At 38.5% G+C, this 22,500-nt stretch overlaps 2 protein-coding genes across 3 annotated transcripts in view; both read right to left on the bottom strand.

The window, feature by feature from the left end:
• LOC112433918 (protein NLRC3-like) overlaps positions 1-22,500 on the bottom strand; it is a 255,062-nt gene that overhangs the window by 102,136 nt on the left and 130,426 nt on the right. The window lies entirely within an intron of this gene.
• On the bottom strand, positions 3,564-15,796 carry LOC143416045 (ribonuclease inhibitor-like). The gene is made up of 4 exons (XM_076881408.1): positions 15,774-15,796; positions 14,783-14,962; positions 8,760-8,933; positions 3,564-4,215 (listed from the first exon to the last, which is right to left on the bottom strand). Exons 1-4 carry the CDS (start codon positions 15,794-15,796, stop codon positions 4,023-4,025), a joined length of 570 nt encoding a protein of 189 aa, XP_076737523.1. The 3' UTR covers positions 3,564-4,022.

The following is a 22,500-nucleotide window of genomic DNA, read 5'->3' as shown; positions in this document are numbered from 1 at the left end:
GTTTCCCTCGGCTTTCCCGAATGTTCAAGCGGACCATGTGCCTTTTTGGTAGCACATACTTGTGCCAAAAGCTCTTCTCCACTTTGAACTTCAATAAGTCCAAGTACAGGTCCAGACTTACGGATGATCATCTTCAAGACATACTGAGGGTCGCAACTGCTTCCTCCCTCAGGCCAAATCTGGCTCGGCTATGCGAGAGGAAATGCTGCCAGGTCTCTAGTAGAGATGGACCGATCCGATATTACGTATCGGTATCGGTCCGATACTGACCTAAATTACTGGATCGGATATCGGAGAAAAATAAAAAATGTAATCCGATCCATTAAATATCACGAAAGCACCTCACAAAACTTGCAACACGCCGTAACTCACCTCAGAACGTTAGCACGTCGTAGCAGTATGCATCACGTGATAGAGCGGCTGTGGCATGCGGGACATGTCGGTGGTCTGGATAGCATGTGGAGCTTCGCTAGCAACCCGGCATTTCATCTCCGACAAAGTTATCCCCGAGAGAAGTAAAGCAAGTGTGTAAGTCCATCTCTGAATGTTTGTAAAGCATTCCTGCGTTAAGCTTACCAAGCGACTGCCTCTTCTTGCTGCTACTTCAATCATGAAACTGCTTAATGATCAGCTGATCGGCTTTTCTGTCTCGAGTCCGTCTCTCTTCTTTGCTTTTGGCCCACTTTGCACCAGAAAGAGGAAACCAGTGGCTGATCAACAGCAGCACGTTTAAGCTTGATCAGCTGTTGTTAGAATTTATTTAATATTACTTTCTACACCAGGATCTTTTTCTACGTAGCTGACGCTGGTAACTGTGCAGGGGCGGATCTAGCAAAGTTTAGCCAGGGGGGCCGATATGGCATTAACAGGGAAAAGGGGGCACAAAGACATTCTTTTCTTTCTTATTCTCATTTAAAATGTCGAGCTTTTAATAAATAATTATCTGAATCTTACACCCAAAGTTTTAATTTGATGTAAAATGAATTGAAGTCAATTACTGTATATAGTGACTATTAAGTCTAATATATATACCCTAGTAAGCTATAGTACTTTTTCCTTTGGGAAGGTACCATCTGTGCAGTCTGCAATTTTGTTGAAGAAAGATGTTGAATCTATTTAATATTTCTTGAAAAATAATTGATTTCTGTGCATTTTTATTCACACTGCATCAAATTAAGGTTGATTACGTCGATTAAGCATCATGAGGTGGAGCGTGAGGGGTGGTTCCCTATATTTTATTTATTTATTTTTGTTGTTGCTGGGAGTTGGAACCCTATTAGTTAGGTTGCTTAATATTTACGCTAAGTACTCTTTAAAATACCAGAATAGGGAGGATGGTGTAGGTCTAAGTTTATTAGATTGATCAGTATTGCTGAACTATGAAATGTTTTTTTTGTATACAGGTATAACAGAATAGCTTTAGTGTAGTTGTTGTTTTAAACTTGAGTATGAACTTGCAGACTTGCAAAATGCAGCAAGATATTTTAAAAAACAGTTTTGTTGATTAAAAAACACTATATCGGATTCATATCGGTATCGGCAGATATCCAAATTTATGATATCGGTATCGGACATAAAAAAGTGGTATCGTGCCATCTCTAGTCTCTAGCAGCAAGGAGTAGGCAAGAGAAGCCATGTTCAGAAGAACAGTTCATTTTCTACAGTGTTCCATTCATGTTCAGAAGAAGGTTATAGAACTGTTAATACAGACATTTCAATCTAAACACAGCAGATATAGAAGACTGAAAGAAAAACACAAGTTCACTGACTAAAAATATCTTATTATTGTTTTATTTATGTATTACAGATTGATTTATTTTCTTATTAATTCTTAATTTGTTTATTTATTTTTCATATTTTGTGTTAAAAAATAAAAATAAAGAGATTTGAGAAGATTGGAATTTTTTTAACCATGCCTTTCTTGTAGAAAACCTAATGCGGCCATGCCTCACCCAGACTCTGCCTGCAGCGGCCCCCAGCTAAATTGAGTTTGAGACCCCTGTCCTACACCATAAATCAGTAAGAGAGGGTACGACCTCTCTCATGGCCCCAAGTGGTGTGTGCATGCCAGAGCACTGTGGAAGGCACACAGAGTCTTTACACACTACTAAGGATCAAACCTCTATCATTATGCAATCAATTATACAACTCTAAGCATATATGAGTAAATATTTCTAAGTATAAATGACAATCAACAATATAAACCTTACAGCTGGTTTTAATAACAGAATTCATTTGTTTCTCAAATGAGAAAGAGCTATCGAGAAACACTCCTAAATCTTTAGTTCTGAACTTTTCCAGTGGGCCAAGGTCAACATTATTAGATAATGCTAATTCTTTTCCCTTACATTATAACAATGTGAGGAGTTAATGCTAAGTATACTGCCATTAGCGGCTAATTCTAATTAGGGGTGAATAATTATTAGTAGCTAATGCTAATATCGTTTTCTCTTCCCTTTTAACAATGTGAACAGCTAGTGCTAGGTAGGCTGATGCTAGCAGCTAATGCTAATTTGACGTGAATTAGCATTATATTAGTGAGGAGTTAATGCTAAGTAGGCTGCCATTAGCTGCTAATGCTAATTTTAGATGAAAAAGCATTAGCAGCTAATGCTCATATTGTTTTCCTTTGCTTTGTAAGAATGACAGCAGCTAGTGATACGAAGTCTACCATTATTAACTATTGTTAATTTGATGTAAATTAGCATTATCCGATAATGGTAACCCTTTTCCCCTGCATTATAACGATGTCAGGAGTTAATGCTAACTAGGCTGCCATTAGGGGCTAACTCTAATTAGGTGAATAATTATTAGCAGCTAATGCTATTATTGTTTTCCCTTTTAACAATGTGAGCAGCTAATGCTAATTTGATGTGAATTAGCATTATATTAGTGAGCAGTTAATGGTAAGTAGGCTGCCATTATTAACTAATGCTACTTTGACGTGAATTAGCATTATGTGCTAATACTAATACTGTTTTCCCTTACTTTTTAACAATGTGAGCAGCTAATTCTAAGTACGCTCTTGTAAATAGGTAATTCTAATTTAGTGTGAATTAGCATTATTCAATAATGCTAACACTGTTTTCTCTTACTTATTAAAAATGATAGTAGCTAATACTAATACTCTTTTCCGTTGGGTAACAACGATGTGAGGAGTTAATGCTAAGTAGGCTGCTTTTAGAGGCTTATTCTAATTAGGGCTGAATAACTATTAGTAGCTAATGCTAATATTGTTTTCTCTTTCCTTATAACAATATGAGCAGCTAATGCTAATTTGATATGAATTAGCATTATATTAGTGAGGAGTTAATGCTAAGTAGGCTACCATTAGCAGCTAAAGCTAATTTGAGGTGAATAAGCATTAGTAGCTTATGGTAATACCCTTTTCTCTTGTTTTATAATGATGTGAGACGTTAATGCTAAATAGGCTTCCATGAGTGACTCCTTTCCCTTGCATTATAAAGATGTGAAGAGTTTATGCTAAGTAAGCTGCCATTAGCAGCTAATGCTAATACTGTTTTCCCTTTCTTTATATAACTTGAGCAGTTATTGCTAAGTAGGCCACTTTTCTCTGCTAAAGATTTCTGTGACCATGATAGAAACTCTGATAAGCTAATGCTGCTAAGCTAATGCTGTTTATGGGCCCTGTTAGAATCAATATTTCATTCTCATTCTGTTGTTTGAGAACAATAACAGAAAAATGTGCACTTCAGAACAAATTTATTGTGAATTCAGCTGTGAATGTACAGTTTGTCATTATTTAAGCTTCCATTTCCAAATGTTAGCTGACACTTTATTAGGTACACTGGCATCTATATCAGGTACACCTGTGACCTAAATGTTCCTGCAAACAGACTCCTTGGAGACCCCTACATAAATATCCATGAACTATCCAGCTAGACTAGTGTGTCTGTCCCTGAAAATATTCCTGCATGTGTGATTGTTCATGTGTCATCTGCAGGAAACAAACAGGAAGTGAGTGAAAGACACGGGAAATGTTTCCAGCTCTTCCTCCTCTATCAGATTTTCTCTCCATACCTGAGAGTGTCCAGTCTCCAGCCTGGATCCTTCAGTCCAGCCGACAGCAGCTTCATTCCTGAGTCACCTGGATGATTGTAGCTCAGGTCCAGCTCTCTCAGATGGGAGGGGTTGGAGCTCAGAGCGGAGGCCAGAGAAGTACAGCGTTCCTCTGTGATCAGACAGCCTGACAGACTGCAGACACACAAAACAACAATCTATCTGTCAACAGTTGTTTTCTCTTTGTCACAATAACATCTATCCATCCATTGTAACTTTATTTATAAGTGACAATACCCAACAGACAACAACAGTCATCTGAAGCTGTTTAACAGTGTAAGGTAACCGCCACCAGTGTGAGCAGCACTTGGTGATGGTGGGAAGAAGAACTCCCTTTGACACAAAGATCCTCCCAGTGAAAACAGGCTCCAGGAGGAGCATCTACCATGACTGGTTGCAGGGTGAGGGGAAAGAGAAGAGATGAGCTCAGAGAGACAAGAACAAAACAGAGAGACAAAAGTTAAGGACACGCAGTAGTGACATATAAAAGCATCAGGAGTGAAAAGAGGGGAGAAGAAAGCAGAGCATCATGGGAAGTCCACCAACAGCCTGAGCCTATAGCAGCATAACTAAGGGATGGTTCAGGGTCACCTGATCCAGCTCGAACTATAAGCTTTATCAAAAAGGAAAGTTTGAAGCTGATCTTCAAAGTAGAGAGGGTGTCTGTCTCCTGAACTCAAACTGGGAGCTGCTTCCACACCCAGTCCAACATAGCCAGGCTTTCTTTGCTGCTTTGACAAAACCTCAAATCCCAGTCAGAGATGAGGAGCATCATCACAGTGATGATCATTTCTCTGTAACCCAGGCTTTCTGCTTCAGGATCTGTGCACGCTCACAGAACAAGGAGACCTTTAAACATCATTTCACTAAATGGATGGACTGAGCTCAGCCTACAGATGAACTGGTGCCAGAGATCATAAAGAACATCAAACAGTCAAATTCAACACTTTTAATGGAAATATGAGATTAATGCTGCAGACAATCATGAACCTGCTGAATTCATGAACATCAAGAATGCAGCGAGTGGTAAAATAAAGATTTGACCTCAGTGTGCTCAGTGTTCCTGTCTATTCCTAACATATTCCTAACATGATAGCTGCACTTTAGAGCTCTAAAACTGGAACTGACACATGTTTAAACTCTACATGTTACTCAGTACATTCAGTTCTGACACTCGCCCACAGTCCAACAAAGGAAACATGGAGATCACATCAGTTTGTCACCAAAGTCTAATTATTAGGGCAACTTAACCTGTTATAATCTCGTTAACTCATTAACTGATTAACGTCAGCAATTATTTTAATCACAGTTTTTAAAATCATGATTATTGTGAAAGTGCTCACTGGCTCTGAATATAAAAGCCATGGGTCACAGGAGGGATGTTGATCAGTGCTGGCTTTAAATGGGCGTCATTATGCGTCTCAGCCAATGGGAGCATTGAGGGTGGGCCTAATACTACTGCAGCGCTCACATGACCCAGGACAGAAAGAAAGGGGCGGGGACAGAAACATGGAGACAGGTACAGATCTTTGACATGTTCATTTTAAACTGTTCCAGGAGGCAGTGTTGATACAACTAAAGTTATCTGTTGTTGAAGAAGTCGGTCTGAGGAACGTTCTTAGGATCAACAAATGACGGCATGTATGAGCCTCAAGACGCAGCATCACAAGAAGAACACATGAGCTGTAGAAAAAGGAGAGACTACGAAAGCCACGGCGTTACAACGTGAACATGCTTGATCAGAGTGTGATTGTGAACAGGAGGAAGACTCAGCTGAGAACAGTGTGGTGGATACAGAGCAGAGCCCACCATCAGTACAGAGGCCTGTCCATTAGAGTGCTGCTCCAACATGCAGCACATGTACTTGGCCACAGCTGCAACATCTGTACCTGTGAAAGCTTCTTCTCTGTTGCTGCTCATATTGTGCAGAAGAAGAGAGTTTCTTTATCATCAGAAAATGTCAATGAGCTTGTGAGTCTTAGCAGCTGGCTCGGTGCAGAGGAGGAAGAACATGTCAGTCAGAGGAAGATAAATGCAGTTCATGTTGTCAACTCAACCTGGACTGTTGAAAGAGTTTTTCTTTGTCTGGTTTCTGACTGAGATTCTCCAAAGGAAATCCAGCACAAACACACACTTCACACACTCAAAGTCCTGCACAGTAAATGAGCTGATGAGCGTTTGTGCTGCTGCCTGATAACAGAACAATAGTTCTGCTGCTTCCTGTTCTGCAAACACACATTTATAAATGTTCACTTGCTGTTGATCAAAGGTATGTTGGTGGCTCTGGACGCTGAGGGAACTTTGTAAAAAACTAGATCAAATGTTAACGTCCTGGCAGAGGCAAAGAACTTTGATTTGATATTTGATTAGATTCATGTTTCAGCTCAGACTGACAGAAATATTTGAACTGCTGCTGTGTTAAAGGGAACACTGCTGTTAGAAAGCACCTGATCTGTTTCTGCACACTGAATGTTGCACTTCTCATACTGCAGTACTATTAAAATAAGTACACAATGCACTACTTTTGAACTCATGATTGAATGTTGCTGTAACAAAGCCATTAATGTGATTCACAGTGTTCATGGTTTCCCAGCACAACAAATGATTGCACAAGTGTGACTGATCCACTTTCTAATGTGTGTGTAGCCCACACTGTGTGTCACTGTGTCACAGGTGAGTCTGTGTGTCCAGGTTCTATGAGGACAACAGGATATAGTGACTGAGTCCAGCAGCTTAAAGTCTGACTCCATCCTCCATTTAAATAACTCACAGCAACAACTGAATAGCTTTGCCTTTGTGTAGCTGACACTTCATTTTAATGTCCTTCTATTCTGGTTCATCTGGTCTCAGTTTCTATAAGCACACAGGTTTCATCAGGACTCTATGACCTCAGTGATCTTTGCTGGGCCTTAATGCTCTGAACAAAGCTGCACATCACAAGACTAAATAGAAATGAATCAGTCTTTCATTCTCACTGCTGTTTGACTTCAGCTCTCAATGTCCCACCATAACCCATGGAAAGAATTACTGTCCATCCAGGCTGCTGAACATGAAGCTGAAGAAGGTGGAGTATTGTGAGGGCTGATGGAGATGATGATGATGAATCCAGGAGCAGTGGGTGGATGGCAGCATCAGCATGAAGGATCAGTGTGAGAACACATCATCATCCACAAAGGAAACCAGTCTGAGTGTCTGACGCTCTTGTTAGAAAGACGCAGTCCCAGCAGTTAGCTTGTCTGCTAGTTAGCTGAGAGCTAGCTCACTTGTACATTGAATACCAAACTGTGTAAACCAGGGGTGTCAAACATATGGCCCGTGGGCCAAATCCAGCCCATGAAATAATTTCATATGTCAAATATTGATGAATTTTCAGGCTTGCTGATAATCAATGTGAGCACGGCTGAGGTTTTATTCTGATGAGCAAACCATGTGGCCAAACACTTTAAGAGACAGACTGGGATCATACCATTATGTGAAAGAAGACGGAAATGTCCCATAGACAGCAAGGGTAGTGGGTAGAGACCAGTACACAGAGAAATGGGAGCTGTACTGAAATGCAAGCGTGTCAGGAAAGAGTGAAAAGGCAAAATGAGCAGCATCTGGCTGCATTTCAGTGATATTGGAGACCACAAAGCTGAGTGCAACATTTATACAGGAGATATACAGGAGACGCTGAGAGCAGAACTGATAAAATTAGGAGCTGGCTAAAGTGAGACCCATTTTTATTTCCACCCATTTTCCACTGTGGAGGACAAAAGGTTTCAAACTGGTCCAGGTCTTAAACCTCACGTGTTCTTCCTAATAGCAGTAAATGGATAAAAATAAGGCTTTTATGAAAACACTGAATAAAACTTGCTGCCTTTAAAAAGACTAAATGTACAGTTCAGTATTGAATACTACATAAAATAAACTATATATAAAGTGTGTCTGAATGGCAGAGATGCAGAAATATGTGCATGTAGCACAGAGCCACGGCTCAGTGTCTGAATGAGTCTCACAGACCTGAATGTGCTGTTGAAGCCATTTATAATTATAACGTAATTCTTTACTCGTTTGATCTGCTCCTTACCACAAGCCACCAGACGTAGAAGGTTTTGGACTTTTAACTATATTTTCTGAAGTTTTACAACTTTTCTTACTGTTAAAAACCTCGTTATGGCCATTCATGCTGTACAAAGTAATTAGACATGTGTGGTATCTACAGAAACGTCAGGATCTCAGCTAAAAGTTCACAAAACCATCTCAACAACCACCAAACAGCTGAAACAGCAGGTGAACAGATCACACAAAAAAGATGTAAACACAAATCCCCCTGATCATCTGTTTTTTAAACATGAAGCGTAGTTTTGGACGTTCATTTACTGCTGGTTCAGTGAATTTTGGTTGGACAGTGATGAAACCTGCAGCCTCAGAATCTGTGAGAAGTCTGCTTTCAGCACGCAACAGCATTGTTGTGTTGTGTGCTGTGGATCCACCTCTGCAAACTCATCACTGTTTCACCATCATGTTTCTACTTAGACAACAACAAAGGAAGCAGTTCCCAGGAACTACTTCCTGTCTTGTTAACATAAGAGTACGTTGCCCTTCAAAACACCTCCACTTCTCCTCTTATTAGAGGACTGCCTTATTATTAATCTGCTAATTCTGTCAGTTGATGAAAGAAAAACGCTTGATCTCACCTGAGAGTTTCCAGTGTACAGTGTGGACTCTTCAGTCCTTCAGACAGAAGCTTCACGCCTGAATCCTTCAGGTTGATGTTACTCAGGTCCAGCTGTCTCAGATTAGAGGTCTGAGAGCTGAGACCTGAGGCCAGAGCTTCACAGCTTCTCTCTGACAGGTCACAGTGACTCAGTCTGAAAAATAACAGATAAACAATTACAAAAATAAAACACTTATGTTGAAGCGTAATGAGATACTATTATATTTAGCAATATTTCATCTTGTTTTGTCAGGAAACTGAGCACTGATGCAGAGCAACATGTGGAGAGAATCAGAGGAGAAGAAGTGAAGAGAGAACAGCAGTAAAACAACACTGAATTGTTCAGTGTGCTTTTGATATCAACAGAATGTGTCAAATTTCTTTATTTTGTATTTGTTTTAGTAGAATTGATGATTATCACTTAGATAACAACCACAGGCCAGGTCTAAATTGCACTTTGGTGACAGTTACACCCAGAAATATTTCAGAAACGTGGACAATTTGTGCTCCAATGTATTCAGTATTGAACAAACTGAGTACCGATGACCACTTAATATTTTTGATATTTTATTTGAGTTGTTCCACCTGATCTGTGTTAACTAGAATAAACATTTAAAAGCTAAAGCTATGATCACATATGTACTTACAGAGCTTTGTTGGAGGCTTTGACCACTGGCAGCAGCCTCAGAAGAGCCTTTTTAAAGGCTCATGTTCTCACTTAGATCACTTTATAGCTGTATATCTCAAATTTCTGTAAAGTTATTTATTTCATATTCTGTATAGTTTTTCATATTTATATCCTGTTCATAGCCTGTACATAGCTTTTACTCACTACAGCCTGTACATACTTAGTTATAGAATATTCACAACATACTTCATACCGTGTACATTATAACATACCATAATAGACCCATTTCTGTAATATACTTACATATCTATACTATTGCTAATATATATTGTAATATATCTATATCACTAAAGCACTTCTGGATGGATGCAAACTGCATTTCGTTGCCCTGTACCTGTGCATGTGCAATGACAATAAAGTTGAATTCTATTCTAATTCTATTCTATTTATTTCTACTTACATTTCATTCTGGGAAAAATGGGGATTACTTTGAAAACAGGAAGTATTTTTCCCAAAAATCAGCCCTGGATTAGTAAATCACTCCAACATGTTCTCAGGCAGAAGAAGCTGTCTTGTTATGAGGGAGAGAAGAAAAGCAGCTAAAATCAGGTGTAAAAGTAAAGCAGAGGATGAGCTGAATAAAGGACACTCAAGGCTGGCTTGGAAAGGAATGAAGTCCATGGTGGGGATGCAGAACAAGGAGCAAAGATGAATGTGATGCTGAATCAGCAGAAGACTTGGACTCATTGGATTCCAGCTTCTTTTTTTTTATTAACATTTTAGAATCACTATACAATACCATCAACTTCAGCTATCTTTCAGTACATATATTTTTTTCTTTTTTTCTATATTTAAACAACTAAAATATCCATACAATAAGAATGAAAGAAGAAGAAGAAAAGAAAAAGAAGCAAAACAGGAAACAACAAACAACATAAATAAAAAATACATAAGGAACAAGAAAAAGGAAAGAAAAATAAATAAATAAATATAGGGAGTGTGTTTTTGTTTCCATTAATGTAACTAATTTTTCCTCTAGTCTTCTAGTAGTTAACAAAGTCAAAATCTAATGCAAAAGCAAAAACTAATTAGTCTGCCTTCCTCCATTACCACACATAAAGCTGTTAATCCTTTATATGTCCAATCTTTGAATCTGGTGTCCAATTTATTTGGAGCAAAATGTGTGTCATATGCACACCACTTAAGAACTGCTATATCCTCTTCTAGTTTATATTCTTTTATTACTGTTTCCCAAATTTTAAAAGTCAACTTGATCCATGGATTTTCAATAGTTTTTATTAAATTTTGCAAGCTTCTGCCTGCTATAATAGCTTATATGGGGATGGAGGTCAGACTCTCCTCAATAACTTTCCATTGAGCGTCATATGAAGGATTACATCAGCATATCATAGGCCTTAATTGTGCTGCCCAATAATATTCCCTAAGAGAAGGTAAGCCCCACCCCCTTTTCCTTTGTTAAGTTGTAGGGTTTTAAATCTAATTCGGGGCCTTTTTCCTTGTCATATGTATCTTGACAAAATTTTATCCCATTCATTAAACTGTTTCTGGTTAATTTCTATTGGTAATGTTTGAAATAAATATAATAATTTAGGAAGAATATTAATTTTAATTGAGTCTATTCTCGAATATAAACTTAAATATGGAATTAGATTCCATCTCGCTATATGTTCCTTAATTTTTTTCTGTATTGGTAAATAATTTCGTTCTAATAGTTCTGTAAGATCCTTAGGTATTATGACTCCTAGATATTTAAAGTACTCTGTTTGACATGCTAATTGATACTTATTTTTAATTTCTTCTGATGGAATATAGTTGTACTTAAGCAATTGTGTTTCACTCATATTAACCCTATATCCAGATAGTCGACCAAAGTATTCAAATGATTGCATTAATTTAGGTAAAGAGTTTGATGGTTGACCCAAAAATATTAAAATATCATCTGCATAGCAGGCTAATTTATGCTCCTTTTCATGGATATTAATACCTTCTACTTCTTTATTTTGTCTTATATATTGAGCCAATGGTTCCAGATATAACGCAAATAATAATGGTGAGCACGCACAGCCCTGCCTTGTTCCTCTTTGCAGCTTAATACTATTTGATAGGTAGCCATTAATTTTAATCCTTGCCGTAGGGTTATCATAAAGTGCCTGTATTGTCTTAATTATATTTTCGTGAAAGCCAAATGTATGCAAGACTCGGTAAAGAAAGTTCCAATTAACTGAATCGAATAAGAGATAATTGCTTCTTTCCAGCTAGAAGGTACTTGAGCCTTCTTTAGGATCCAATTCATTGTTAGAAGCATCACTGGTATTAATTCTTCTTTTAGCTCCTTGTACCATTCTGCCGTATATCCATCTGATCCTGGAGATTTATTTATTTTAACTTTACTTATTGCTATTCTTAGTTCCTTTTCTGTTATATCTTCAATGAAAGTTTTATTCTGTTCTTCATTCAGTACTGGTAAATCAAGAGAATCTAAAAAACTGTTAATTTCAACTATACTACTCTCTGTGTTATTAGCATACAGAGTCTTATAAAATGTTTCAAATGCACTCTGAACTTATATTGGTTTATTTTTTTATTAGTTTTGTCACTGGATGTTTAATTTTGTGAACTGTATTATCTGCTATTTTCTTTTTTAGTTTCCAGGCTAATACATTCTTTGCTTTTGATCCTCCCTCATAATACCTTTGTTTAAGAAACATTGATTTTTTTTAAATTTCATATGTGGTCAAATCATTTATTTCATTTCTTGTTTTCCTAATTTCCTCCAATATATCCTGAGATGTTTTTCTTTCATGCCTTTTCTCTAATTCTTATTTTGTAGCTCTTCTATTTCTTATTTCTCATCTTTTTCTTATAAGAGGATATTGCTATAATTTTCCCTCTCAGGACAGCTTTTAAGGCATCCCACAGTATAGGAGGAGACACCTCACCATTGTCATTAGTTTCCATATAGAAGTGAATCTCTTTCTTAATTTGTCCTTTAAAGTGAGGATCATTCAGTAAGCTTGAATTTAATTTCCAATTATTGAGTTTTGGTTGCACGTTTAAATCAACAGACAGGTATACTGGTGCATGATCGCTTAACTCTATTGCTCCAATTGCACAAGTGTTTATTTTATCTTTATTTTTCCCAAAAGTTATGAAATAATCTATTCTTGTGTATAACGAGTGCGGTGAGGAAAAATAAGTATAATCCCTTTGGTAGGGATGCAAGTCTCTCCATATATCAATTAGTCCCACCTCCTTCATCAATGTATTTATATTCTTAATTAATGTTTTAGTATTCTGTGCTTTTCTATTGGAAATATCTAGCTTTGGTTGTAGATGTATATTTAAATCTCCTCCGCAAATTAGGAAACCTACTGTCTCTGTTACCATCACATCTATAATTTTCTTAAAGAAATAAATATCGCTTCCAGGGGGTGCATATATATTTAACAACGTGACTGGGTTCCCCTCAATGTTTCCCCTTACCAAAATATAACGTCCCTCTTTATCACTTATCTCGGATATTTTTTCAAAGAGTAATTTGCTTGATAACAGGATAGCCACTCCTCTCCTTCGTCCAGTTTTATAGGAAGAGGAGAAACTGTTGTATAACCCATTCTTTTCAGTTTTTCATGCTCCTTACAGTCTAGATGGGTTTCCTGTAGATACACTATTTGTACTTGTTCTTTCTTCATTTTAGTTAAAATTTTATTACGTTTAATTGGATTCGACAGGCCATTTACATTATATGATATGATTTTTACCTTATCTTTAAGCATACCCTTACTATTTGAATATTATTAATGTAACAACGACATGTACCATCAGACCACTCCCTAAACATACATAAGCAAACATTAATATTAACATTAAAGCTGTATAAAACAACAGCTACAGAAATAAGCTTTATTTGGTCAAAGAAAAAAAAAAAAAGACTTCCAACTGAGGGGTCCCCGATATGACCCTAAGTAAGCCCCGATAAAAGAGGGGGCTTCGAGGGGGGCCTCTCTCACCTCTATGTGAGACAGGGCCTTCCTTAGCCAGCAGGCCAATGTCCATTCTACTAATAGCATAGGTAGCACGTCCGCCTATTTTCAATTTCTGCATTGCCACTTCAGTATATTATTTCGAGATAAGAAGTCTTTCCCAGTGTATATGGCTATAGCTTGATTCCAGCTTTGATATCATTGATTTCAATGAAGAGCTTTGTGATTGTAGCAAAGGGCTGGTAGCTCTGAGAGTCCCACTGATGAGGCGTTTGTGAAGGTTCGCAGTTATCTAAAGAGCTTAGAAAAAAAGGCATCTGGACTTCTTTAAGTTTTTTGAAGACGTTTCGCCTTTCACCTCTCATCCAAGAAGCTTCTTTATTTCTAGGGTCAAATGGTGGAGAGTCCCAGATTAGCCTGTGTACAAACAGACTTCAGCCATATGAGAGTGAGTGTGAGTGAATGAGAGCACACACAGGACACTCTGATCTCTGAATGTGTGTGACGCAGTGAAAAAGAGGATTGTACTGGATATACTGTGACTGACAAACAGAGTTTAAAGAGAAAGGTGTTTGGATTAAAATGGATTATGCTAAAGTGAACGTGCTAATGAAATCTGAACTGACTGAAATGTGAAGTGAAGATAATTCAGATGTAAAAGAGAGAGAAACTGATAATAAGGTGGGGCTGGAGATCAGTGAAGGGCATGTAAACACCTGATTGGTTGAGTAGATATCAGATCGACAGTTTCACAGTTTTCCCTGTGGATTATAACTTTAAGAAGATGTGACATTCATCAAGGAATCCTGCTCTCCGGATTATTTCCATGAACACTGAGCTGGAACACATCTACAGTGCTGGAAGTGCCCGTCTCACCACCAACCTCTCTGTGCACATTCACTTTTCAACCCTTTGTGAGACACTAAAGGTGTAAATCTGAGTATTTATCTATGTTAGTGCAAACACCTCTAATAGGTTGGTTTAGTCTTTCCAAGTCATGTCTTCCCTTAGATCTGCGGTCCAGGCTCCTAAAATCATCCTAGTTTAACAAACACTACAATCTAGAGGAGAGCTGCACTAACAGGTGTGACTGATGAGATCTGACCTGCAAGGATACTCATGTTTATGTGTATCAGGACAAGCAGGGAAGACCTGGACATGAACTCTGTCAGGCTGCCTGAGTCCTCTCACCCACATCAGCTCAGAACTCTGCATTATCTACTGAGTCAGACTCAGAGGATCAGGGATCAGAAGTTCTACAAAGAGTAGAACCAGACTTCCTGTATAGAGGTGTGTGGGCCTACTGATCCACAGTGTCAGCACAACTTTCACATCATATTCATCTCAGCACAACTAAAACATGTGACTGACCTCAGAGTTTCAAATCGACATCGTGGATTCTCCAGAAGAACACACAGCTTCTTCACTCCTGAATACTGCAGGTTGTTGTAGGTTCCACTCAGGTCCAGCACTCTGGGATACGAGGGGTTGGACTTCAGCGCTGCTGCCAGATAATCACAGCTGATATCTGACAAACCACAGTCCTTCAATCTGAATAAAAAATGAAAGATGTAAGTTTATTAGACAAAGTGTGAGCTTGAAATCATTCAGTGTTTCATCATCTGTTCAGAGCTGAAGAAGGTTCAGAATGTAGAAGTTTAGAAAATGGAAACTCCAAACAGCTGAAGCCAACAGGAAGCAGCTTCAAACAAACAAGAGAAAAAAATGAATTTTTCACATTGAAGTCGTACATTTATCATAAAGTTGTCAAGTTTTGCCGTGTGAAATAAAAAAAACTGAACAGGAATCCTCAGAGTTGAACCCTCTGCACAGAGGTTCAGGTTCCTCTTCAGGTCCCAAAGTGCAGAACAACAAGGTTTCAAACAGCTTCGTTCCAGCAGCATCAGCCACAGAAATGCAGAGATAATTCTTTGGATCTCTTGGTTGTGTTGTATGATGCTGTGTTTGCATATCTGGTGTCTGTGTTGCTTTGTGAGGACGGATCATTTACTGCAGCTCCAGATAAACAGAGCTGGACCTGAACCTGGTAGCTTCACTTAGAAGACACTTGTGACGGGAACGTCAGGTCAAAAAAGTGCCCCTCCGACAGCCAAACCCATCTGTTCTCTGATTGGATAGTTACATTTGTGATTGACATGACATTGACCAATCAGATGAAAGGAAGAAAAATAGGGTCAAAATTCGTACTTGTAACTTGCAGGGTTTTTTTTTTTGGCTAAGTCCACACACAAATCTTTTTTACACATACAAAGTTTTTTTCACGCACACACAAATCTTTTTTACACATACAAATCCTGATTTACAAGTACAAAATATTTATGACCACATTTTGAGCCCATACAAATGTTCTGCAGATGAGTCCATGCGCTCACAACAAAGCTCAGTGTGGACGACGCTGTGCACGCTCCAATGCTGATTGGTTAGAAAGTGGGCGGGAACAGGGAAGAGAGCGACAGCAGTGTTCAGCACAAACACGAAGGATCAAAGAAGAAGAACATGACAAGCTCAGATGGAGGCTGCAGTGGACACTTTTCATTGTTTTAACATTTGCTTTCACTTCAGCTTCACCAACAACAGCACAAGCAGAGCAGCCCACTGACTGCGTGGCCGTGACGGCGCCCCCTGGTGACTGTAAACCACTACAACATGTAGACGGCCGTCTGCTGCTCATTTCTTTGCCACCATCACAGGAGCTCTTTATCATGTTCTACACTCTCATTGGTTCTTTGTGTGCTTGTTTTTTACAACAGTAGTCATTGTGATTGTTCAAAGAAGACAGTCAGCTGTGACTAAATGCAGCTCCTACAGCAGTGATTGGAATAACTACTGAAGCTAATCCAGTATCAAAGCTCAGGAATCCGCAGCTCCCACCTCGTTTTCTTTGAACAACTATTTTTAGCTGCTGTGTTTTTGTGTTTCTGCGGACCTCAGACATCCTGCTGCTCTGGAGAACTGAAGCTCTAAAGGCTTCAGCCTTTATCTCCAAGAAACAAAGCTGATCATGGAGACCCAGCAGGTCAGCTGATCTGTGGACAGCACCAGCATCTTTAAGTAAGTCTGAGAGGTGAGCAGTCTTTGGAAGCCTTTACTGTCTGATAGTCTCAGAGCAGGATTTGGATCATTATTTGGCTTTTCTTCTATTATTATGTTTAGTTTCTGCTTCACAGATATTCTCTGAGATGTTCTCTGAAATGTTTCCCACTGTTGGACAAACTTTCACAGTTTCTTCATAAAGGAGATCTCCTGTGCAGTCCATCTGTGATAATATGTTAAACACTGAATTATGATTCATATCTGAATGTACTGACTAGGGATGGGTATCGAAAACCGGTTCTTGTTGAGAACCGGTTCCCACTGTTTCAATTCCTTGGAATTGTTTGCCATTTTTGCAAACGATTCCCTTATCGATTCCAGTCGCCCCGAATGACGTCACCACGTTGCGGAGCGTCATTTACCTGGCATGAAACACGGCGCCTAAGCGGCTCAAACGCTCAAAAGTTTGATTATACTTTATGAGAACCAATGACAACAGGGCAACTTGCAAAATAGATATTTCATTTAAGGGAGGAAACACTACGAATATGCAAAAGCATTTGCTCACAAAACACGCGATGACACGCGTTTTTAATTCCGCTCCGGACTCGTGACTCTCAGCCCAGCAGCAGCGCTAACGTTTGCACGTCCTCTCCCGTTAATGCGGCAGGTAAATAATCAACTAACAGTGCATATTATGTTAGCGCGATCTGCCTTATTACAAGACCTGCCATTACTGTGCATTTAGGTGACCATGATGAGAGAGACAGACAGAGTCTGGCTGGCGCTCGCTGGCAGTTCTCGCTGCAGTCTACCGGTAGCGTCTCCTTTCAGGCCAGGATAGACGAATGTCACCGAGCAGTGTCTAAGTTTGTGGTCAAAGGCTTGAACCCATTTGCCACAGCAGATGCCCCCGATTTTCAGTAAGTGAATGTGTTTAATTGTAGGCAGGGACATTACTGGATATTCTTGTGTAATTGCCACAGAACAATTTATGTTATACTTTGTTATTGCTACAGAAGAATATTTATTTTATTATTTTACATTTACAATTTTTTTTCCTGGGGACCCTGTGACACCCCATTGAAGAGCCGTAGGCTGGATCTCTTAAGATCTCACTGTTGGGTTTGTAAGGCCATGTTACTCCTAAATTTCTATCTTGTTCAAAGAGAAGATATAAAACAAAGTTCTAAGCTAATCGACCTTAGTGTTCTCCTTTTTAACCCTTTAGAGCCGATCGGAGCGGGAACGCTCTGTTATGCGTAACTATTTTTAAATCCCGGTAGCACTGCAACCACGTAAGCTAGCGCAAAAAATTTTTTTGCATATGAAATCGGAGTAGTTGTACTTACATATTGTGCCATCAGCTTGTCCTCGGTCACGGTTTCCTTCCACATAAAGCTTTGCAAAAACTGCATAAAAAGCGCTTGCAGGAACAAAAACATAATATTCCAGAAACACGCTTTGCCGGTCCGATCAGCTGTTCAAAACACTTCCTACGTTGGAATAGACGTCAGCGCGAACTTTTGCATTTCCGCCATTACCTGGCCGAAACCGGAAGTGACGTCATTTTCGCGGAAATGTAGTCTTTTTTGCGATCAGGGCCTCAGGGCCTATACTGCTCTTTTTAAAAGTTATCTTTGACTTCATGATTTTCTGTGTCGTTTCTGGGATGCTTAGGACTCATATTGCACTGCTGGAAATAGTTTATTTTGATGCATATGCTGCTTTTTTGCAAATTTGCAGTATAATATTTATTTTCGTTTTTCCTGCAGTGTATAAAAATTGGTGTATTTCAAAAATAAAACTATGAAGACACTCAAAATAAATTTCCTGTGGTGGGAAACTATTTTGTGCAACTTTTTTGTATTTACAGTTTTGAGGGATAAGCCTCTTAAATTTCTCTAACTACAAATATATGTTAAAAAATCAAAAACGATTTTCAATTTTTTTGTAGTTTATTGCACTTTTTTGCAATTTATGTAATTACTATGCACTTAATGAATACATATTATTAAAATCTGGGCTATAATGGTTGTATTGATGTATAGCAACTTGAAATGCTCCCAAAAATGGCTCCACAGCATGTAAAAATATAATATAAGCTCTGGCGGACTTGGTTCTATGGTAGGTCTTAAAGGGTTAAAAAGAATCGATAAAGAATCGATAAAGAATCGAATCGTTAAACAGAATCGAAAATGGAATCGGAATCGTTAAAATCTTATCAATACCCATCCCTAGTACTGACTGTTAATTATTGATGAGAACATAATCAGTAAATATAAATATGTTTGAGTTTGGCTTTGATGAATCAGAATAAAAGTAATAAAATAATGATTTTAGAGACAGGCCTAACTCAGGCCAGCTGACAGCCTGTGTACAAACAGACTTCAGCCATATGAGAGTGAGTGTGAGTGAATGAGAGCACACACAGGACACACTGATCTCTGAATGTGTGTGACGCAGTGAAAAAGAGGATTGTACTGGATATACTGTGACTGACAAACAGAGTTTAAAGAGAAAGGTGTTTGGATTAAAATGGATTATGCTAAAGTGAACGTGCTAATGAAATCTGACCTGACTGAAATGTGAAGTGAAGATAATTCAGATGTAAAAGAGAGAAACTGATAATAAGGTGGGGCTGGAGATCAGTGAAGGGCATGTAAACACCTGATTGGTTGAGTAGATATCAGATCGACAGTTTCACAGTTTTCCCTGTGGATTATAACTTTAAGAAGATGTGACATTCATCAAGGAATCCTGCTCTCCGGATTATTTCCATGAACACTGAGCTGGAACAAATCTACAGTGCTGGAAGTGCCCGTCTCACCACCAACCTCTCTGTGCACATTCACTTTTCAACCCTTTGTGAGACACTAAAGGTGTAAATCTGAGTATTTATCTATGTTAGTGCGAACACCTCTAATAGGTTGGTTTAGTCTTTCCAAGTCATATCTTCCCTTAGATCTGCGGTCCAGGCTCCTAAAATCATCCTAGTTTTACAAGCACTACAATCTAGAGGAGAGCTGCACTAACAGGTGTGACTGATGAGATCTGACCTGCAAGGATACTCATGTTTATGTATATCAGGACAAGCAGGGAAGACCTGGACATCAACTCTGTCAGGCTGCCTGAGTCCTCTCACCCACAACAGCTCATCAACTCTAAACAGGAATGAGCAGCTCATTTCAAAATAAAAGGTTGGAATTGTAAAGAAAACAAACAGAGCTCATAAACTGAAACTGATTTCATTTTTCAGCTGGAACATTTTAGTTGTTCCTTTTTCAATACATACATAATTATATTTACAGTAAGTCTTATCAATCCCCTTTTCCCTGCCAGTCACCGCCAATGTTCCCTCTAATGTTTCATGTGTCTGAGCGAACACACAAACTCCCTGAGCGTCCCTTGGACCACTGTGAGCAACAGCAGACGTGTGCACTGTGGTCACGCCAGCATCTTATCCATCCAAGTTACATGGTTTATTAAAGTAATCAAATTACAGCATTTACATTTATGTTAGACTACTTTTAATTAACTAATTCTTATTCTCATGTATATCTCATGCACATATCTTTCTACGTAGCACTTTTAATTCTTATTCTTACTTTTAATTTTTTCATGTCTATTTAAGCGCAATTTATGACACTATGTTTGCACTGAAGCACCGCAGCAATTTCCTAATGTTGTAAACCTGCTCAACATTTGGCAATAAACCCCTTTCTGATTCTGATTCTGATTCTTTAGCCCACTTACAATGAAAATTAAAAACAACCTTGTTCATGACCTGTAGCATGTTAACACTATTGGAAGTAAAAATAACTTGAACTCCAATTTTGAAAACACAACTTTATTTTTTCTATTTTTATAAAGCTCTGACTTGTATTATGAGTCTGTGGTCTGGGAGAGAGTCTGTAACTCTGTCTGCAAAATACAGGATATAATGACCAATGTTGGGCAATTAATTATATAGTTACTTCTTCAAAAAAGTTACTGAGTTTTGCAAACAACAAAGTTTGTTGCAATAAATACTGAATACTATCGTTGTTATAAACAACAATACTATTCAGGAAGAAAACCAAACATTGTAGATATTTTATCATAACTCTGGTTTTACGTGGTCGATCAACACAATTTAAAAACTGGTATAAAGTCCACACTTTTTCCCTCAGTTGCTCCGTCTGTCCTGCTCACATCTCCAATGGTTGTACACGTTGTCATTAACGTGGCTTCACCTCATCATCAGCCACTTTGCTCGCTATAACACCGGTGTCGGCACATAAGGACGCTGTCATAGCCTGTCAGCGACGTTGATTAGCTGCGTATATACGAATGTGAATCGCGTGATTGGCTGGACTATGGGATAAGGTGGCATCGTTCTAATCCTATATGGGAGCAGCCAGTCACTGACTAACACTGCAGAACAGAATTGTTGAAGATTTAATTTTTATTTCAATTGAGATTTGATTTTTTTTTTTTTGTGTGCAACACAGATTTTCTGTGTGCAGAGACGTCCCAGCAGGGCGCAGTTGCACGACCGCAGCTTAGAGGGAACATTGGGCACCACCACAGTTCACTTCAACAAAACTTTACTTCAGATTTGTTTTCATGTTTTGATCCAGTGATGAGAGCCGTTTCCCCCATGTCCAGTCCTTGTACTAAGCTAGGCTAAACATGTCCAGGGCCTGTCTCTGTGCAGCTTTTAATCTGATGTTAATAAGGTAGAAATGGAGGAAGAAGAAAATGACTTCATCAATCAACATGCAGCTACCAACCCAAATGGTGAGGTGGTGGTTAGTTATTACTGTGGTTTATGATCCCCTACATTATCCTACATTCAAATATATTCTCCAGCTACAATAGTGTTTGTGTTCCTAAAAGGATTTCATGAATGTGTTATTGTTCATGTCACATCTGTATGAAACAAAGAGGAAGTGAGGTTTATCCTTCATGATCACAAACTGTTCCAGCATGTAAACCTGAGATCTGTGTGGAGCAGCTGACCTGTACGATGTGCTCAACACAAACATTATTTACCATCAGTTACTGTGTGACTGAACCACGTGGGTGTATGAAACATCGCTTTTAGTTTTAATAGCACATGGCAACATTCAGACGTGAATCTATACAGTAACACTTTGATTTGTTACAGTGAGGAGACTGTTGAAGGAACGATGAGGGGAAACTGTAACAGCAGCAACAGAAACCAGGAGACAAAGCTGAGGTCTGGGTTCCTCTATCCTACACACAGCCTCCTGCTCCTGGACTTTAGAAAACACATAAATGTCTCCAAGTACACTTACTTCAGAAACTCTATTAAACTCATTACAAGTTTACTTCAGCTTTAAATTACTCACAACATCAGCACACATGAGTAAACAAAGTAACTCACAGCTACTGTTCACGTTTAGTCATCTTTAATACAAATATACCTCATTATTATGAATCTCACAGCTACCTGCTCATTGAACTGAACAATAATTCTGTTTGACCATTAAAACAAAATATGTGACTGTAAAAAAATCTTCAGACAGTAATTAAGAATCTCCTAAGCAATCCAAATATAAAGAAAAATTCACCTGCCAATTCTATAAAGCTTGGTTGTTTGTACAATAATATCATTTAATGATATGTTTGGATCCTGACCTGAGAAAGTGTGTGAAAGTGTGGAGCAGGGAAATTATTTTACTGCTATTGTTAAATAATTATCATCATTACCATTGCATTAAGAATAATATAATCTGCAGCATGGATATTGCATTCAGAGGTTTAAACAGTGTGTCTGTCAGAAAAGGCTAAAAGTCACAGGCTGACAGGAAATAGGCTTGCAGAGAGTTTGCAGAAGTGAAAGCAGTCTTAGGTTATTCTGAGCAGCGGGTTGGACGAGGCTATTTGAATTACTAGGTTATTCAAGTTGATCATTGCTCTAACAATGTAACAGATAGCTTTAAGAAGGCCTTAAGATGCTTATGCACACAGTTATTATGTTTAGTAGAGGTTCTTGATTAAAACATTTATTTAGTAGATGATATATC

The sequence above is a fragment of the Maylandia zebra genome, unplaced genomic scaffold (genome assembly GCF_041146795.1).
Source record: "Maylandia zebra isolate NMK-2024a unplaced genomic scaffold, Mzebra_GT3a scaffold11, whole genome shotgun sequence".
Lineage (NCBI taxonomy): Eukaryota > Metazoa > Chordata > Actinopteri > Cichliformes > Cichlidae > Maylandia > Maylandia zebra.
Note: the sequence above shows the minus strand (reverse complement) of the source record. Positions and strands in the feature narration are given on the sequence as shown.

What these genes read in the sequence shown, in the direction of transcription:
- LOC143416045 (XM_076881408.1), bottom strand. Translation starts at nt 15,796, where the DNA reads ATGGACTCATCTGCAGAACATTT. An exon ending in GACTCATCTGCAGAACATTT is followed by an intron (nt 14,963 to 15,773) that starts GTATGGGCTCAA and finishes TTTTTTATTCAG; the next exon opens with ATTGAAGGACTGTGGTTTGT. An exon ending in TGTCGATTTGAAACTCTGAG is followed by an intron (nt 8,934 to 14,782) that starts GTCAGTCACATG and finishes GTTATTTTTCAG; the next exon opens with ACTGAGTCACTGTGACCTGT.